Here is a 20,061-nt window from a genome sequence, read left to right on the forward strand (position 1 = left end):
AAGAACTTATTGAAATTATATACTTTACATATTTGTTTGACAACCAATTAGATTTAATTTTTAATTCTTCTAGTTCTTAATATGATATAGTATACCACTAGATGGCGCTCGAGGCAATTCTGAAGTTTTATAAAAGGGGAGTTGCTTTCTTCACAATCTAATCTATGGATTATATCTTACCGTATAGTACCGATAGAGGAAGAGAGAAACCCAGCGTATGAGTTGATCAGTCTGTCGGTACTGAGCAGTTGGGGAAGAAGGTTTGGCGAAATAGGTAGTAGTAGGTATTCAGCTAGGCGATCAAACCAACGAGCAGGTAGAAGGGTGAACAGAAGGGCAGGAAGAAGGGCAGACAAAAGAACAGGAAGAAGGCCAGATAAAGGAGCAAAACTAGCAAGAGAAAGAAAGTCGTAAATAATAACGAGTCATCGAAACTGTAAGTCATTCAAAACGGAGTCTTGCTTACGATATAAGAAGAGGTAGTATTTGACGGACAGACGGGAAAAAGAACAAAAAAGAAGGCGCTGAGAGGACGCTTTAAGAAAAAGAGAAAAAGTGAAAGAGTGTAGCTGCATTCTTTCGAAAAAAGAATACTTTGAATATCGTTTGGTGTAATCACAAATTTTATTGCAAATAAAGAAGAATGTTCCACGTGAGAAAATTGACGAGATCACCGATTGGTTTGAAACAAGTACCCAGTAATGATGTGCTCAAAGGCACGCTCGTTCGAGCTACGGCAGCCTTGCAAATGCGAGGTTACGCCGAACATCAAATCCCTGAACGTCTAAAAGATGTGCCGAATGCAGCGAATCCAAAATTTTTTGATATGGTCGAATATTTTTTCCATCGTGCTTGTCGGATTGCCGAGGATAAGCTCGTCGAAGACATTGCTAAGCGTTCAAGGATAACAGTTGAGGAACGTAAGAAAAAAGTCAAGGGAATATTAATGCTGATGGAACCATGCGATCACATTCTTGAGACATCTTTTCCTCTTAGACGCGATTCCGGTGATTACGAAATGATTACAGGTTATCGAGCTCAACACTCGACACATCGAATACCTTGCAAAGGAGGTATGTCTATTCTTTTATCTTTTTACTTTTTATTATTTATTATTTATACGTCGATCACTTAAGGATTTATAACGATTTAACTTAATGATTTATTTGTTTATTTTTTATTTATTTTATTTTTTTTTTGTTCACTGCTATAACGTTTTATTCACTTTGAGGAAAACGATGAAAATACGTCTGTTATACGTGAGATACGTTACGATTCGCGTTTAATAAAAAAGTTTTGTGATACGACTCGTATACTTTTCTATCGATATAGTTGAGTTGATAGCATTAGATCGTCTTATAGCAGCATCTTACAATTTCGCTTTGCGTCTCTATATGCTTTGTGTATTTATTCGCGCGTAAAGTCAAAAGAGAAAGCGTTATATATTTTCAACTAGTCAATGTCATTGAAATTTCGCTGATAAATAAATGTTTGGTAAATAAAACATTTCTAAAAAAATAAACACAAAATAAAAGTACATTAAGGTAAATTGATTCGAAAACAAAAAATCGTGACGTAAGCGAAGGCTGGTTGCAATCAATTTCGATAGAACGATATTTATATTTATATTAGTATGGCCCAATCAGAATCCAATTGGATGGTTTCTTACATCATGATCTTATATGTTACTCATTGTTAGAATTAATTTCTCAAAGTGTAAAATATTTTCCTTTCGATACTCGTTCAACTTGTATCAAAATACATTGCGAGCTTATATCTTTCATTTAAAAAGATATTTAACATGTTTTAATATAATTCTTTGTTTAATCGAAATGCTATAAAAATGTGAAGAAGCGTTTGACGTTGGGGATTAAAGAAGATCAGATAATCGCAAAAATACTCTCGATGAGTCTATGATTTAGTTACGTCATATATTGTTGACGATAAGGGAGATGAAAAATGAAGATATATATTTAAAAATCTGTTGTATTTTATATCGATTATTTAAAAATGAAAAATATATATATGCGTGTGTGTAAGTAAAAATATTTCATAAAATCTATATTTTTTCAAATTTTTCTAAATATATATTTAAGCATAATTAATATTTTTAATTTTTTGATTGTAAAGAATAATGATTCATAACCTAAATATATGTATATATATTGGTGTCAATAGATAAATAATGCAATACTTTAGTAGGTACATTAAAAATTATTCTTTATTCTGACAGCATAAATTTTATGATCTGACAATCATACATATGATATAAAACTGATCACAATGTGAAATAAGGTTAATCGTAAAATCTATATTTTTTTAAACTTTTCTAAGTAAACATTTAAGCATAATTAATATTTTTAATTTTTTGATTGTAAGGGGTAATGATTCATAATTTAAATATGTGTATATATATTGGTGTCAATAGATAGATAATCCAGTACATTATATAAATTATTAAAAATTAATTCTTATTTTGACAGTATAAATTTTATGATTTGTTATCTATACGTATGATATAAAACTGATTACAATGTGAAGTGAAGTTAATCATTTTTAATGTCATTTCTTCTCTTCTTTTTCTTATATGATGTATTATTTTCTTATCTGGAAAATAGTACGCTAACGTAAAGATTAGAAACAAAAAGTATAAGGATTGTTCGAAAGTACCAGTTGAAAAAATATTAAACAAATAGAAAAACTTATATTAATATCAATTGTAAGATACAGAAATATTAGATTATTGTTTATTGATGCCAATATATACTTGAGTTATGAAACGTCACTCTTCACAGTTAAATAAGGAAAAGATTTTATAAACGCTTTAGTATGCATTCACACTTATGCGGATTTAGTTTTTTATTATTAACATATTGACTGCCATATTGACTATTTTATGTAGATGAAAACATTCTTACTTGATAATAATTTAAAACTAATTATCAAAAAAGTTGATCATTTTAGAAATTTAAAACGCAGCAGTAACAACAATAAGGAATAAAATTTATACTTGTCTTTTTTCATTTTCATTACATTTTTGAATCTAAATATTGTAGTAGTTTGTATTGTTTTACTCATGAATATTGATATATAACGTAAAATATAGAAATGCATACATATTCGTATATCAATCTTCAGAAGGAAATTGCAGTATACAATAAAAAAATATGTGATTCAATCTTTATCGGTGTCGATATTTGGCAAAATGTGGATTGTATCGCTTAGCGTTAGCTAAACATCCCTTTCGTCCCAAGCTCGCTTTTATGGTTACGCTGTTCGCGTATGTAAGGACTCTTCGCACACTTGTGACGATTTTACGGCTTCGGAACTTATGAAGAGGCGGTCTTAACCTCGATACCAGAAGACTAAATTATCGCTTGATTCTTCGACGAATGATGACATTGGAAAAAAGAAGAGTTAAATATTTTATCTCGTTTCATTGTTTTTAATGTAGTCTTTTTTTTTGTTTTCGATTCTTTTAACCTCTTTTCCTCTTTCAACAAATTTATTCAAGGAAAATGATAAAAGTACAAGTAGTATCATTGACTGCGTTCAACAGAACAAGCAGCTTACGATTTCTTCTGAACGTATTTTTTTGGAACTACTATATATTTGGTGTAAATTTGAGCGTGTTTTGTGTCATGATTAAACTTTGCATAACTTGAATTTTTCGAATAAATAATGGATATAATGCGATTTATCATATTGGATGAAGTTCTTGATTTAATTAAATTAAATCAACATGACTAAATGAGTCAAAATATTTCTTATTTATTTATCCTTATATTCTATATTCTGTATTCTATTTTATTTTTTGCATACATTATTTAGTAAATAGATTAAATATTTAAAAATATCATTTTTAGATACAATAAATCGAATGAATGACTGAAACTAAATCGAAAACTTTTTATAAGAAAATATGTTGTTCAGACGAGAGATAATATGGATAGTAAAATGTATAAATATAATGAATATTCCAATAACGAAGGTTATATTGTAATAATAAAGAAGATTAAATGAATTCAAGCGCACGTATGCACATGCCTCATAAAAATGAGAAAATTAGCGTGCGAATGGTTGCTTTGTCTCTTTTTATTTACGGATATCGAGTTACACTCGATAATTCGCGTTTTAGTAAGTCGGACTTAACGTAAAAAAATATTCTTGTGTGCAAATTATATTGTTGGGTGCGTATTATATATTTTTTCCAAGTTTGTTTTTTATGAAATAATAACTTGATCAATATAATTTATCCATTTAATGCATAAGATATAATATATAAATGTATATTCGAACTGAACGAAAATTAAGTTAAAAATTAGGTTAGGAAATAAAATAAAAATATGGAAGACTGAAAGTGTTATAATTTTTAATCTAATTAAATTTATTCTTTGATGATTTTTGAAAAAGAAAAAGAAAAAAGAAAGAGCACTCGATATTACAGTTATTTGAAGAGATGTCTTTACAACATTTATTTTGAAAGGTATTTAAAATGTTGAATATATATTATAGAATTATATTTTAAAACATTACCCGTCTTTTTATAGCTCCTTTAAGACATAACATCCGTAATACTACATTACGAAATATGATATTTCGTTATCACCTTTTGTTTAATTGTAAGAATCATGTGAGATAGAATGAAACAGTTCTCTTATGTTAGCCAAATAAATAGAGAGAGACGATGATAGAGAGAGAACATGTACAATGCAGCATGTTGTTTTTGTTCGACGAGATGAGTCACTACTTAGGTATTTACTTAGGTAATAATTACTTTGTTTATCACAATGTGTCTATATATTCGTTCCGTCACATGTCCAGGTTTTACTTACCATTCCATATCAAAGAAGATAAAAGTAGGCGAAAAAGAGGTTCGACGAAACGTAGGTCTTATTTACTTAGATTTTCGATAACAGAATTGATTGATTATATCGTTTATATAAATCATTTGTGAACATGAGCATATCTCGAATGCTTTGATATATGTGTATGTTTGAAAAATTTTACGATGATTACGTCGCCAAGACATAAACACGTGTTGCTGCCAAATGTTCGTTAGTAATCTGGCATCAAAATTAATCATGCGATATAACTATAATACATGCTCAATGACAATGACACGATATTTAAGGTCAATGAGCTCTTTTTGTAACATCTGCAATTGGCTCTCGCGTTTGTTCGTATCGATTTATTTGTTTCTTTTTTATTATTATTATCATCATCGTTGTCATCATCATCATCATCATCATCATCATCATCATCATCATCATCATCATCATCATCATCCTCATTATTCGATAATTATTTCATTTATGGAGACGATATTATTGCATAGAAAAACATATTTTTATGTTTTGATATATAATGATTATTCAATGTGTATTATATACGAATATATATATTTATATATTGTACACATACGCAGACAACTTCGTGAAAACGTAAAACGAACTTTAATATTTAACAAGAAATAGCTTATACACTATTAGCAGATTTGCAAGAAAATTTCTCAAGAAAATAGTAATTTATCCGGAACAGTGGATCATGTCCTCTCAGGCCTATCTGCTCCGAATTCATTCCGAATTCTTGTAAGCTAACTCATAACAGTAAATTACATATTATACTTATTTATATATGTATATATAATACGTATATGAATATGAAATCTTCGATTTATAACGAGCTCTTTTCTAAAATAGACTTCATAATTTGTTAAGTCAATGGCTCGCAGTTGTTACGAAAAATAGTGAAGGAAAATGATTATTATTCGAAATCCAACGTTCCAACAATCGCAGCAATCGCTTGAGTGTTCATTAATAATCTACTTAAGATAAGTCTGTCTTTCGATAAATTGTGATTTCTTCAAAGATCTTTTTCCACACTAACGACTTGTTTTTCAATAATATTTCTTGGATATCAACATGTTTAAGCTTTAGAGAGATTACATGAATTAATTTGCCTAATGCGAAATAAACTGCTATATTTAACAGTATGATGATCTAAAAAAAATCGCATTATTTTCCATTATATTTTTTTATTGTTATTATTATTATTATTATATTATCTTTTTTTAATTTTTTAATCTTATTCGTGGTTACGTCGATATTTTTTTAAGATAAATTAGGAGAAAGTTAAAACAATTTAATTATTTCACTTTGTAAGCATAATTATCCTAACAAAGTTTATACATTTTGCAGGTATCCGTTTTTCCATGGATGTTTCTCGAGATGAGGTAAAGGCTCTATCTGCGTTGATGACATTCAAATGTGCTTGCGTGGATGTACCTTTCGGGGGTGCTAAAGCCGGGATAAAAATCAATCCTAAAAATTATTCCGAGCATGAACTTGAGAAAATCACAAGGAGATTCACATTGGAACTTGCAAAGAAAGGATTCATTGGTAAGCTTTCTTCTTAACTAAAAATGAAGAACTTCGAGATTTTATATATCATACAACATCGTTTTGGCATCTCAACCAACAGCGTCTTGTTACGTCATTCCGTATGCTTGCAGCGTCGACGTTATTTCATTTGTGATAATTTTAGATCAAATCTATCGTAGAAAATTTACATTTGTGTGAGCTTGCTAAAAATAATCTGTACCTTGTTGCTGTATCTATTATAATATCGTAAAGAACAAATTTCATGCACAGAGGACACAACTAGAATACTAACATGTAGCTTATTGGGACAACACTTTTTTTTTTTTAAAGTTTTTAATTTGTTTTATTCATCTTTCGTGTGCCTACAAATAAAATAATATGTATTATAACTTTCGAAACGAAATGAGACGATATGCAGAAAATAGAAAATAGAAAATAAAAAGCTTTTTTTTTAAGAGGGAGATATATCGATATAATTATTTTTCGTAGGACCTGGCGTGGACGTACCTGCTCCTGATATGGGAACTGGAGAACGTGAAATGTCTTGGATCGCTGATACCTATGCGAAAACGATCGGTCATTTGGATATCAATGCTCATGCTTGTGTAACTGGTAAGCCCATTAATCAGGGTGGAATTCATGGACGAATATCTGCGACTGGTCGCGGAATATTTCATGGATTGGAAAACTTCATTAACGAAGCTAACTTTATGAGTATGGTTGGTACGTACCATTCATCATTGAAAATTTAGACTTTTCTCATTGAATTAAAGTTTTGATATTTTATTTAATATATTGATTATTTAGGTACTACGCCTGGATGGGGTGGAAAAACTTTTATCATTCAAGGTTTTGGTAATGTCGGTTTGCACACAATGCGTTATTTACATCGTGCTGGTGCTGTTTGCATAGGAGTCCTCGAACACGATGGAGCAATCGTCAATGACCAAGGCATCGATCCAAAGGTAAAACTCAAGATCTATCTTCTATATAAATATCAATCATACTAGTTACAACACTCGTTCAAATATTTTATTTTTATTTTAGCAACTAGAAGATTATCGTATAGAGTCCGGAACGATCGTCGGTTTTCCCGGGGCCAAACCGTACGAGGGAGAGAATCTTATGTACGAGCCTTGCGATATATTTATTCCTGCTGCAGTAGAAAAAGTCATTACCAAAGATAATGCGTCCCGTATTCAAGTAAATATTCATTAAATTGAGATGATGGTAAACGAAAGATCATAAAAAAATTGTTCGATATTATTTACTTGTATTGTTTTTTTGTATTAGGCCAAGATAATAGCAGAAGCTGCCAATGGTCCAACGACGCCAGCTGCCGATCAAATACTTATCGAGCGAAATATTCTTGTTATACCAGATCTTTATATCAACGCTGGTGGTGTTACAGTTTCTTTCTTCGAATGGTTAAAGAATTTGAATCATGTGTCGTATGGTCGACTCACTTTCAAATATGAACGGGAATCTAATTATCATTTACTTGGTTCGTCAAATGCAATATCAATTTAATACCGTAAATGATATACCAATTAGAAATAATTTTATTAATATTTTTGTTTACTACGTTACAGAATCTGTACAAGAGTCATTGGAACGTAGGTTTGGTTGTGTTGGTGGTCGTATTCCTATTACTCCTTCGGAAGCTTTCCAAAAACGTATTTCTGGTGCATCCGAGAAAGATATTGTACATTCAGGATTAGATTATACGATGGAACGATCTGCCAGGGTATATGTTACAATTCCATAAAGATTCTTTACGATAACAATGATATAATTATTCGATTACATTTGTTTATATATATTATTGTACACTTTTATATTATTTCCATAGGCCATTATGAAGACCGCTATGAAGTTCAATCTTGGTCTTGATCTGAGGACGGCAGCCTACGTAAATTCAATCGAAAAGATATTTACAACGTACTCTGAGGCTGGTCTCGCTTTTTAAGTACTAGTCAGAAAAAATTTATTAAATGTAATAGGGCGAACACGATAACGGAGTGCTAACAAAATGTCATAAGCCAGTATTTCAAAGACTATTCACAGTTTTACCACTGGTAATGTTGACCATAAGACAAAACGTTCCATGTACATTGTTTTATGCATCATTCTTCGAATGCGCCGCAATAATTTGCCTAGTGCATATATATATGTATGTATAATTATATATATATGTATATGTATATGTATATGTATGTATATATATATATATATATATATATAATTATACTTAAGAGGACTACGTGATAATTATAGATACAATTGCGCGAAATCGCGACCAATACGAAATAATGTTCAGTCATTTATCTAACCAGGGGAATGTAAGACCAGTGCATTTTTATATTTCAATTTTTATTTATCGGTTCTAACATTTAGGACACCGATAAATTTATATCAAAGTGATATACGATTGAATATTTTCGCGCTTTAAACTTTGCCGTATATTAAACTACTGCCGTATAGTATATCCATTGAGGATAAAAATGAAAGTTTAAAACTGGTATTTATAACAAAAAAAGAGGTTTTTAATAAATCAAGAAATACAATACATTATACACTAATATTGTCATACATTTTAGGCTGATGTTAATAAACACACGATCATAAGTGAATATGAATTAGATAATTATAATGTAATACATTGGTTATTGACCCTGTTATGAATCCTTGAACCTTTTACATATGCTCTACATGTAAAAAAGTCAAGCTCGATAGAACACGTGTTTTTATTCTCACATATAACATTTAGAAGCTGTTCACATATCTATAGCAGTCATAGTTATAGCAGATAAACGATATTTAAAATGTACTTCATTTAAAAACTTTAAACTAGTGTCGACCTTCAAATAATCTTTAGAAAAGCATATATATATATATATATATATACACACACACGTGTTTAATAAATAATATTCTATATAATTAATTGTTATTAAATTGATCTCTATTTGTTTCTTTATCTAATAATTTACATGTTATTTAAAAAAATTCTATATACAGAAAGAATACATTCGTCTTGAATCATCAGGAAACAAGAATCTATCGGTTTGCAGACGAAACGAATGATCGCTTAGATAGTGACCTCTTATAACGAAGAAAGCGTACTTTATTTCGAAAGGACTGTTTTGATGCTTAAATGACAAGAGGTCAGCACCGTTTGAAAGTGGAAGGGTATCGGTACGTGAGGACGAACTGCGCGTGGCCGAACATAGCGTTAACCAATGTCTACTAGTTAGGGTGGCGGTCGTCTCGTATAAGGGACTCTGAAGCCACGGCGACGTTCACGCTTTGCTCTGTCTGCCTTTTCATTTGTGTAAGAAGAAACAACACAAGGTGACAAAAAGTTTATATTATTTCCATGGAATTCCTTTTATGTTTTCCTTTTCTTTTATTATAACATTATCAGTCATTTCTTACATTATATATATATATATTTTTTTCAATTATATTTTTGATATTTCTACTTACAAAATTGTATAAGATGTACTTTTCTTTTAAAAAACAAGGGATTTATCAACGGAGATCTATGATTGTAAAAATAATGTCTTAAAATATCAGTGATTTGTTTTAGATATATTTTTAAGTGCAATAACAATGTTCGATTAGTGGAATTACGCGGTGGAAAATATCCATCCTGGTGGAAAGAGCGTTATCGTGTCAACAACGTGTTTTCCGTGTGATATTATCTCGATGAAATATTATCAGAATGCTATATGTTTTGACCCTCTATTTATATTGTCTGGATGAAATAGGGAATAGAGAATAAAATTGTTCTTTGGAAGGACGAGCTGTATTTTTTTCGAGAAATAATGGATACGAGTGTTTCAAATAAATACGAAATTTTAATGGAGCTTTTTGATTAATCATTCTGATTAATCTATGCAGATCCCATCGGAATAAACTACATTTATTATTAAGTTGACGATCTGTTATCATGCCATAACATCATAGAATGATATAGAAATGAATTTAATATTTAATTAGCAATTTCATGTTTTCGCATATAACTACTAAACAACATAAAATAGGACGAAAGAAGTTTCATAAAATATTTTACGATTTTTCGGGATAATAAGAATTATCTAGTGTATACGTTCGAAAAGAAGACTTTCTCTACGAATTACATAATCAGAAAAATAAAATTTTTTCTTCTCTCATAGTTACAAAATTACATGCTAATAATAAGATATACAATCGTCCGTTTTACTTTTGTATCCGATTTTTGTTTTACTTTTAGACATCACTGTTAGTGCATTATACAATTACCATCGTAAAAAGTTTCCACATGCTATAACCTTTGATAGAAATATAATTGTTCAATTTTGTTTGAAATTCTATAAAAATTATGAGTTTTCTAAATGTAATAAAAATTCTCGGTTTTCTCTTTCTTTCGAGTAGATATTTATATTAATTTAAATTTAACTATTTTAGGTGGCGAAGTTTGAATCTCGCGTTAATCCCATAGAATCTCTTCCTATGGCGACTATGAGCAATGGCAATGGATCCACGATTCAGATCAATGCGCGTCCGGATGACATACGAGATCGTATTATCGGAGGTAAGATATTCTTTTATTTGAAAAAACAAATGGGTATAATTTAAATGTAAATTGGATAATACATAAACACTTGAAAATTGATTGTGAAAATTAATAAAAAAATTGTGAGATACATAATACTCCATAGGATTTTAATAAAGCAATATTAGGTAACGTAAATACAAGAATTACTCGATTAACATATTGCATGCCACGTCATTCGTATATATATATGACATTAATGTTTCTTACGAGGTCGTCTCATTCATATATATAACGGATATATTGAGCTAAAAATATATATATATACCTTAAAAAAAAATATATATATATATATACTCATGTTAATAATACTATGAGCATATAAATTGAAAGTTTTGTTAAGTTAATTACGATGAAAATATAAGTATGTCTGCTTTTAGTTAAATTGACATTTTAGCTTAGTAAAAATTAGAATCAATAATTTTGTAACAAGTTATTTAATTTTTTTATTTAAGTTTAATTCATTTATAAGCAAATATTTTCACATTTAATTTAATACTTCATCATTATATTTAATTTATTTATGTTTTAAATTGAAACATTTCAGACATATTTTGGGGAAACAAGTGCATTAGTTGCAAAAAGTGTAAACTATTTTAGATTTGTTCTGTGCTACTTCACGTCCTTCTTGCTGTTCTAGCATATCATTGCACATATTTTCTATGTAATTTTTTGTCAGTTGTATCGATTTCTTGTAAAAACTTTGGAAATACTTTTTCGAGATCTTGCTAAATCGTGTTAAATATTTAGCAGTTTTGCCACAATGTTTTATCTAAAGGCTTGAATATTAATTGTTTTCTTTGTAACATGTTAGTATATCGCCCATTTATCATTGCTAATTCAAGAAGAAGTTCAATGGAGAGTTTTTTATACCATTTGACATTTTTTCTAAGAATTGTTGCATAAGTCATTTGAAGTCATTTGATTTGATAAGTCTATGTTAGTCTTACCTTTATTATATGCTAGAACTTCTAATGGCTTCTCCAACATTTTTTTTATATCTACATGTTTTTGTGAACTGACGTGGCCCTTTCAGTAATGCCTTAAATGTAGCCTATCTTTTCCTTTACGATATAATTTTTGTTGTTTTAGAATCAATTTCCATACTATATTATAACTTCACCTTTTAACTAGACAATATTATTAAGCTGACATGTGGTTTAAAATTAATAAATAAACCATAATGCGAATTTGGTATGAATGAATTATTGCTTAAGTGTAAGGAAGGTCGTAATCTTTACTTTATCGTAAAGAACTTTAAGCAAAGCTACGTAGTTGTATCACTAGTCGGAAAAAGTCACGGAGGCTTCTACGATATATTTTAGGAGATATCGAAAATATTAAAGATTTAATTGGGCTAACTTGAGAGTTAGAAATTTTGCCTACGAAGATTCTGAGTTAAGGGCTAAATTGTTTAATTTACAAGACGAAATCAGGACGTATAAAGGATGTCTTGGAATTTTAAAAAGTATTAGTTTTGTATCGGACTATTTTTTTCTTTTTAATCATTTGAATTTTTAAATTTGCAAGTTTCAAATTGAGTTAATTTTTTTTTTATTCTATTCGGAATAAAAAATTACAATATTGTTGAGCACCAGTAATTTCATCTAAAAAAATTATTTTATGTTGCACATTATATGAGCAAATACTATAAAATTGTTAGATTCTTGAAAATGTTTATTTTGATGTTAGATGATGATTTATTTATTAGTACAGATATTATAACCGCAAGTCATTAGTTAAGTGCTTTCTATTCTTTAGGTGACAACAGTAAATCATCAGATTTTTATTTAGCGGTATCGTTAAGTCAAATTATTGTCAAACTTAAACAACTTTGACAATTTCAATTTCTTTACGAAGACTTAATACAACTCAGACGAAAACGGAAACATCAAAATAGTATTTTCGTCGAATAGATTATCGTATAACAATAACCGATATTTCAGGCGGTAAAAACAGTGAAATGAAGAACCTTAAATAGTAAGCAGTGGTATAAGCGAACATTAGTCAGCCATCTATAGGTAAACTTGGTTTCTCTAGCATTCACCTTGTACGTATATATATTCACGATCTTCATCTTTGCGTTAGAAATATAGTTCAAGACTATACGTTGAATGCAATCGATGAAGCCATTGTATTAATGTACAGATCGAAAAGTAAAAATTACAACGAATGATTGCTCTTCAAAGAAATTTGTTTTATCGAGAATCTGTCCGATAGGAAAATAAAAAGAAACAGGAAATAAAACGTTGACGTGTGACGTTTTCATTGGAAAAATGTATGTGGCAGAATAGGGGTGGAAAAGTAGGATGGACATTGGTAGAATGAAAGATAAGAGTAGGTCAGAGGGATAGGAGAAAGGATAGGATACCAGTACGCGCATTTCGCGCATTTCGCGCATGCCACTACGAGGAGAGAAAGATAGAGAGGACTTTCCATGTGAGTGGGCGGCTGAACACGGCCAGACTACGGAGCAAATATCGGTAGAAAAAGTGTGACATTTCGAATCTTGAATAATTTGCTGCTACGTGCTCTACTACAGATCTGAAAGTTCAGTAACGAACCTACATTGAGAGAAAGAGCGAGAGAGAGAGGGAGAGAAAGAGGGAGAGGGAGAGAAAGAGGGAGAGGGGAGAGAGAGAGCAAGGGAGGAATTCACTGACTCAGGTCAACAGGTCACTGGGTACATCGTTAGTAACTATTTCATTATGACAGACGGTAAGCTTAAAAATGTACATTAAGAATAAAGTAATCGAGGAAAATTGATTTTGATACTTAAAAGATCTTCGTAAGGCGTACTATAATAAATTTCGATTAAGAGTTAGGTATATTTTCTTAGGTGCGGTTTCTAATAAGGTCTTTGGTTATAATTTGTTCATATTTTTTACTTCACAATACTATTCTTGTTGAATTAATATATTCAATATTCTTAAAAAGGTGCCATTGACTTTATAAACTTGCTTTTTATCATATATAAGGGAGGTAAATTTATTCAGTTCGGTGTATGTAGCTTACCCATAAAAGGACGCGCGTACGAATATATCGATCCGTAATTCTTATTCCTTCTCTCGCCGGCGTTATCGTTAACAAAATCGATCCTGAGTTTAAATGAGTTATCGAACGAGAAACAGTTTGTATATTTACTGTGTATGGGAGTGGTGAATTACGTTTCACGCAAATTCTGGCCAAATTTTCTTTATTCTTTCTTACCTTAACTTCGAAAATATCGAAGAAAAAATTACGGAAGAACGAAAAAATAATCTATGGAATTATGAAAAATTATACGAGTCTTTCTTGATGATTATCGAAATTTTACACGCAAGGGATTTACTCACGAAACCGCTTGCGTAGTTTTCAACTTTAGCGTAATTTCTTCTTATATACATATCTATATATACCTCTGATGTACGATATACATGTCGATGGACGAGAAAATACATAGTGTATATGTAGTCTCATTTACTAGCCATTATCGATCTTGTACTATGAAGAAAATGGCAAATTCGTTTACATGTATCGTATTTCTATGAATAATTAAAAAAAAAAAAATAATAGTTTTGCGAGAAAAAGAGATTGCAATAGTGTATTGTTTTTATTCAAAGACTATATACAATATATTATAAGAGCAAGAGACTAAAAAGCTTTCGTACACTTAAGAGGATGATATTATGGATTGGACTATATAAACACTCGTTAGTTAACAGCTAGGCTGGAAAACACTTTTGAGAAAGTATAAGAGTACGCTCTCTTAGGAAAGGGGCTAACGAAAGAAGCTATTCATACTATATCAACGATAGAAGAGTAGCTCTTATGTGACTCGTAGAATCGAGGCAACTATACATCATTTATTATTCGAGCTTCTTTTTTGTAGGTTAATGAAATAATCGAGGTTTCCGTTCTTCAATCTTAGTTTGAAAAATTTGTCTGATTGTAATTATACATACATGTGTCCTAATTAATAGCTCGGGCTTGTTTTATGAATTATTAATGGACGAACGTATATTCGATTTACTCTCAAAACACTACTTGTATTTAATTTTCTGATAATTGTTAAACTACCCTATATCAAGCATATCGATAAAATTTTCGTTTTTATTGTTTCAGCGGAGGATTCCACACAAAGCGATTCAAAAACCTGTGGTAATATTCTAGTGGTATTGTCTTGGATTTTGGTGATCATGACTATGCCATTCTCTCTCTTCGTTTGCTTTAAGGTACAATTTTAAAAAGGTGTATTCGGTTTTTTTTTTTTTTTCTTTTAACGTTCACTATATAAGCTGCTATAACCCTCGTGCATTATTATTAGAACGGACAATTGACCTCTAAGAACCGTCGACATTCTATAAAAGATGCACAGAATTCTGTTAATAGTAAGTTCTATCATTTCTTTGATAGATTTAGATAAAACTTCGATTATATATAATTTAAAGGGGACACTAACTAAAAAAATTGTTTCCAATGAACAATTATAATAGCTTATATTGCAATAGTAATCCTTTCTCTCTCTTTTTTTCGGAGTATTATAAATATACTTACATGTAAAATATGTGACACAATCCTTCTTTGAATGGATTTTCAATTACATTTTTAACAAATTTTGGTAGTTCTGTCTTACGAATATTAGGGATAAGAGCTAAAATATTTTGTTATTATGTTTATAGGTAGTACAAGAATATGAAAGAGCGGTTATATTTCGATTGGGCCGTCTTCTATCCGGCGGTGCTAAAGGTCCTGGTAAGTTTCTTTTACAATATATATATATATATATATATATATATATATATATATATACATATACAACATCAATAATAAAAGACGCATATCTGATATAAAATTCAGAAAAAAGATTAGATATAAGATACATTATAAGTAACAAAATGTCGTCTCTTAACGATAAAAGTTATGTTTTTTTTAGGAATTTTCTTCATTTTACCCTGCGTGGACAATTATGCTCGAGTCGATCTTCGAACGAGAACATATGATGTTCCACCGCAAGAGGTAATTCATTGGAATCTATATTTCTCGAATGGATTTAAATGGGTTAATGGATAATGAAAAAGAGACCAATCGATTATTTTATAGGTATTAACGAAGGATAGCGTTACCGTGTCCGTGGATGCAGTTGTTTATTATCGTGTTAATAATGCCACTATTTCTATTGCCAACGTTGAAAATGCACATCACAGTACGAGACTTCTTGCACAGACGACGCTTCGAAATACTATGGGTACGAGGCCACTACATGAGATACTTAGCGAGCGTGAAACTATTTCTGGTAACATGCAGGTACGGTTTAACATTTGATAATAATGTTTTAAAATTATTGGTTGAATCGGATCCAAGATTTGCCGAATAAAAAATAGTTGACATAGCCGGTTGACTTGGCAAAGATACTTCCGTGAAATCGCAAGAAATTTGGGTTCCGCATTACTTGTCAAATAAAAATAAAGATCGCTTACAATATTTTAATTTGTTTAAAAAAATTATTTACTTTTGGAAAGTAGTAACCTTAATATATCTCTGTATATACATACATATACAAGACTATTTGTAAAAAGAAATTTATTAATACGTATTACAGATTTCCTTGGACGAAGCTACCGATACATGGGGCATAAAAGTCGAACGAGTCGAAATGTAAGAATCGAAAGAATATCATTATATTTTTTGTTGTTATCTTTTTAATATTATAATTTTATATAAATAAATAAAATTTGTAGCAAAGATGTACGGTTACCTGTCCAATTGCAACGAGCTATGGCAGCAGAAGCAGAGGCAGCTCGTGAAGCTCGTGCAAAGGTAATCGTTATATCTATTCGTATATTTAGATGAAAATGATTTGTGATATTTTGTATTTAGGTCATCGCCGCCGAAGGTGAGCAAAAGGCAAGTAGGGCGCTAAGAGAAGCGTCGGAGGTAATCGGAGATTCTCCGGCAGCATTGCAACTACGTTATCTTCAGGTAAGACAATTACATCATTTTCTTACTATTTTATAAGAGTAAGCACTTACTAATTAATTTTTTATCGTAGACTCTTAACACCATCTCGGCTGAAAAGAATTCGACTATCGTATTTCCATTGCCTATTGACATGCTTACATACTTTATGAAAGCAAAAGAAATGTCTTAATTCTATGTATTATTCCAATGACATATATTCAATATGTAACAAAAAGGTGATAAAGATTGGAAACTGTGAGAAGATCGACCAAATAAGTGGTGATCGTATCTCTTATGTACGTATTCGTTACGTTAACAAGACTTAAATCTGACCAAGAAGAGCAGAGTTGCTAATGTTAGACCAAATTTCAACGTTTATTATTAGATTAGACAGGCCATAAGATTAATGTTCTTGTTGAAACAAAGAACAGTTCGCGGCGTTACGAATTTTCGACACCGGATACTTAAAAAACATTCATCGATATTTTTGGATAATCTTATAACACCACTGCTCTATTTACAAACTAATATAAAGTATTTGACCAAATGCAAACTGACATTACTTTCAATCAAAAATCGCAATCATAAGCAAATAGAACATCGAAGAAGTGCGCGATGAATTAGGGTGAGTACATAATATATTATATAGGTATATTCGACGTAGAATAAAAAATGAACAAAATTTAATATCTAGCGTCTAATATCGTAAGTTTATGTTCTCACGTAAATCATGGTTAATTTGATAAAAAAAATAAAAAAAGAATTTCACACTGCCAATCAAAATAATGCGTACATGACCGTTTCATAACTTCATATTTCGATAAGAAAAAATTGTTGACTGCAAAATATGCATTTTTGCGAGAAAATGGAATTGATGAATCTTCGTAAGATTTATAAACTACAAGTAAGAATACATTTATCTGATATGAACCTTAAGAATTTTAAGATTAGAAAAGTATTTATATATTATACAATAGAACTTCTAATATACGAACTAATACAGAAATTTAGATGTTCAGATGAAGGAATTTTCGAATAATAAAACAGCAACTATTTTGCCATTGAATTTCATTTAGTTTAGAGAAAGACAAAAAAATAATTTTTTATTGTTTTAAAATATAAAAAATTGTCCAATTCTGTTTGGATTTTTACAATCGTCTAGATTACTTAAATCATTTATTACGTTTAACTCTATAAATATGCAATTTCTTCTTGCCAACAAATTTGATTTTGATCGTTATAGAAAAAAAGGAACACTACGTGGAATATATCTGCTTTGATAGTTCAAATAATGAAGGTTCTACCGTAAATCGCCTATTAATTTTTATGGCACTAAAATAATAGAGCTGAAAAATTTATCTCAATGTCGAATTGTTTTTACAATAAAAGAGAAGATTGAACGGCAGAGCATAGAAGTATCGTTTAAATATTTAATCTAAATGTAACGGCCTGAAACGATAAATGGTTTAGCATCGGCAACTCTCTCTTTCTCTCTTTCTCTTTTTCTCTCTTTTTCCGGCAACATATTGCCTTACATATGGTGCTTATTAAAAGTCTTTCTCTTGGTTAAAGGTTTAAATAATAATTAGTAAGTTTGAAAGTTTGTACTTGAACAATTTTTATTCAAATTTTATTAAGGTTCTTACGATCGGCTAAACAGAAATTTAAAAATATTTTATATTACGATTAGATGTGTCAAACTTTTGATATATAACTAATCGTACCTTCATAATTCATGATTTAAGATTTGAGAACAATTAACACTGGTATGATGTTACAAGAAACATAAGTATGTTTCTATTTTAATAATAACCCATTCAGCAAAGACTGTCGATCGTATTAATTTTCATCTCACACTCTTATTTTTATTCAATTCACGATTGTGATATGAAAGATATGTTAATTAGCAGTTTAGGTTATTCCTCACAGTCAATTAAAATGCTGCATACCTAAATATTGTAATTTCCATAACAACCATTCTGAATCTCTTTTATGAAAAAGAGATTTTTCAATCTTTTCATTAATTAAGAAAATTACGAAGTATCCAAATTATTGATCTTTACGTTCTCGCATATCGTTTTATACATTTCAGGTGACTGTCTTTATTTTATAGGAAACATGATTTAGAAAGGATATTATAACGAAATGAATGTCATGGTCGCACTTGCTCGCACATACTTCTAATCATTTTAGTTTACTTTTCTCGCACATATTTCTAATCATTTTAGTTTACTTTCCTAAGGTTTGCTATACAACGATTGTTTTTTTATGTTATTGGAATTTTCGATTTTTTAGTGTTAAGAAATAAACCTACCTCTATTCTATTAAATATATATACTATACATATATACAATATACATACACGAGTGTACTTATGCATTTTTCTATTGACGAATTTTAACTTTGACGAAAAGAAAAACTTAGAAATTATCAAGATTAACTTTAGTAATAATTATTGAATTTTCATGGATCAGAAGGCAAGGCGAAATTGGTGCGAGATCATTAATACATAAACAATCTAAGATGATGCTTTAATTGACTGCTAGGAAGATTTGTTTATTTCTAAATATATTAAGTACATTAATAAGGAGAGAACGACACGAATTATATTATCTGATATTAGACGAAAACTAATTCTCTATTTCTCGTTAACATTGTTTATGAAATATTAATGTTTAATCTATGGTATTTTATGTATATATATATATTTATGGTATATATATATATATATATATATATATATATATATATATATATATATATACACACACATATATCGACGTGTTATTGTGTGAAAATATATCCAAAGAATGCACTACTGTCGTATGTTACACATGTATTTACGATTGGATCGCATGATTGGCTCGTTAAACGTCTGATTGATTCTTTAGGTGATAGATACTATTGAAAAATCAAAAGTATACGTGTAATCAAATAAAAATGAATGTTTGAAAATGTACAAGCGTACTTATCGAGCAAGTATTATTACGTGTACTTGCAAAAGAATATATAATACTCGCGAGATCCTATTTTTTAATCGGATTAACATCATCCTAGTATTAAATAAGAAAACTTGTAAAACATTTGGAAAATGATCTTTCAATAAAATGTGGGCTCGTAAGGTTTGAATAACAGTTC

General features: G+C 29.9%; 2 protein-coding genes across 4 annotated transcripts; both read left to right on the forward strand.

Annotated features, from left to right (window-relative positions):
- The first annotated feature begins 204 nt into the window (after positions 1-204).
- LOC127067276 (glutamate dehydrogenase, mitochondrial) lies at positions 205-9,030 on the forward strand. The gene is made up of 8 exons (XM_051002034.1): positions 205-1,073; positions 6,201-6,401; positions 6,873-7,106; positions 7,191-7,348; positions 7,431-7,586; positions 7,677-7,887; positions 7,976-8,130; positions 8,236-9,030. The coding sequence occupies exons 1-8, from the start codon at positions 644-646 to the stop codon at positions 8,350-8,352; spliced, it is 1,662 nt and encodes a 553-aa protein (XP_050857991.1). The 5' UTR covers positions 205-643; the 3' UTR covers positions 8,353-9,030.
- Positions 9,031-9,179: 149 nt separating this feature from the next.
- Positions 9,180-20,044, forward strand: LOC127067280 (band 7 protein AGAP004871). 3 transcript variants are annotated; one of them, XM_051002046.1, is made up of 10 exons: positions 9,180-9,737; positions 10,836-10,962; positions 15,088-15,197; positions 15,645-15,717; positions 15,899-15,981; positions 16,066-16,269; positions 16,565-16,620; positions 16,704-16,782; positions 16,843-16,944; positions 17,015-20,044. In XM_051002046.1, exons 2-10 carry the CDS (start codon positions 10,881-10,883, stop codon positions 17,111-17,113), a joined length of 888 nt encoding a protein of 295 aa, XP_050858003.1. In that variant the 5' UTR covers positions 9,180-9,737; positions 10,836-10,880; the 3' UTR covers positions 17,114-20,044. The 3 variants fall into 3 exon arrangements, with proteins under 3 accessions (XP_050858003.1, XP_050858005.1, XP_050858004.1); XM_051002048.1 differs by lacking the exon at positions 15,088-15,197; XM_051002047.1 differs by lacking the exons at positions 9,180-9,737; positions 10,836-10,962 and adding an exon at positions 12,656-13,701.
- The last annotated feature ends 17 nt before the right edge of the window (positions 20,045-20,061 follow it).

This window comes from Vespula vulgaris, chromosome 10, assembly GCF_905475345.1.
Source record: "Vespula vulgaris chromosome 10, iyVesVulg1.1, whole genome shotgun sequence".
Lineage (NCBI taxonomy): Eukaryota > Metazoa > Arthropoda > Insecta > Hymenoptera > Vespidae > Vespula > Vespula vulgaris.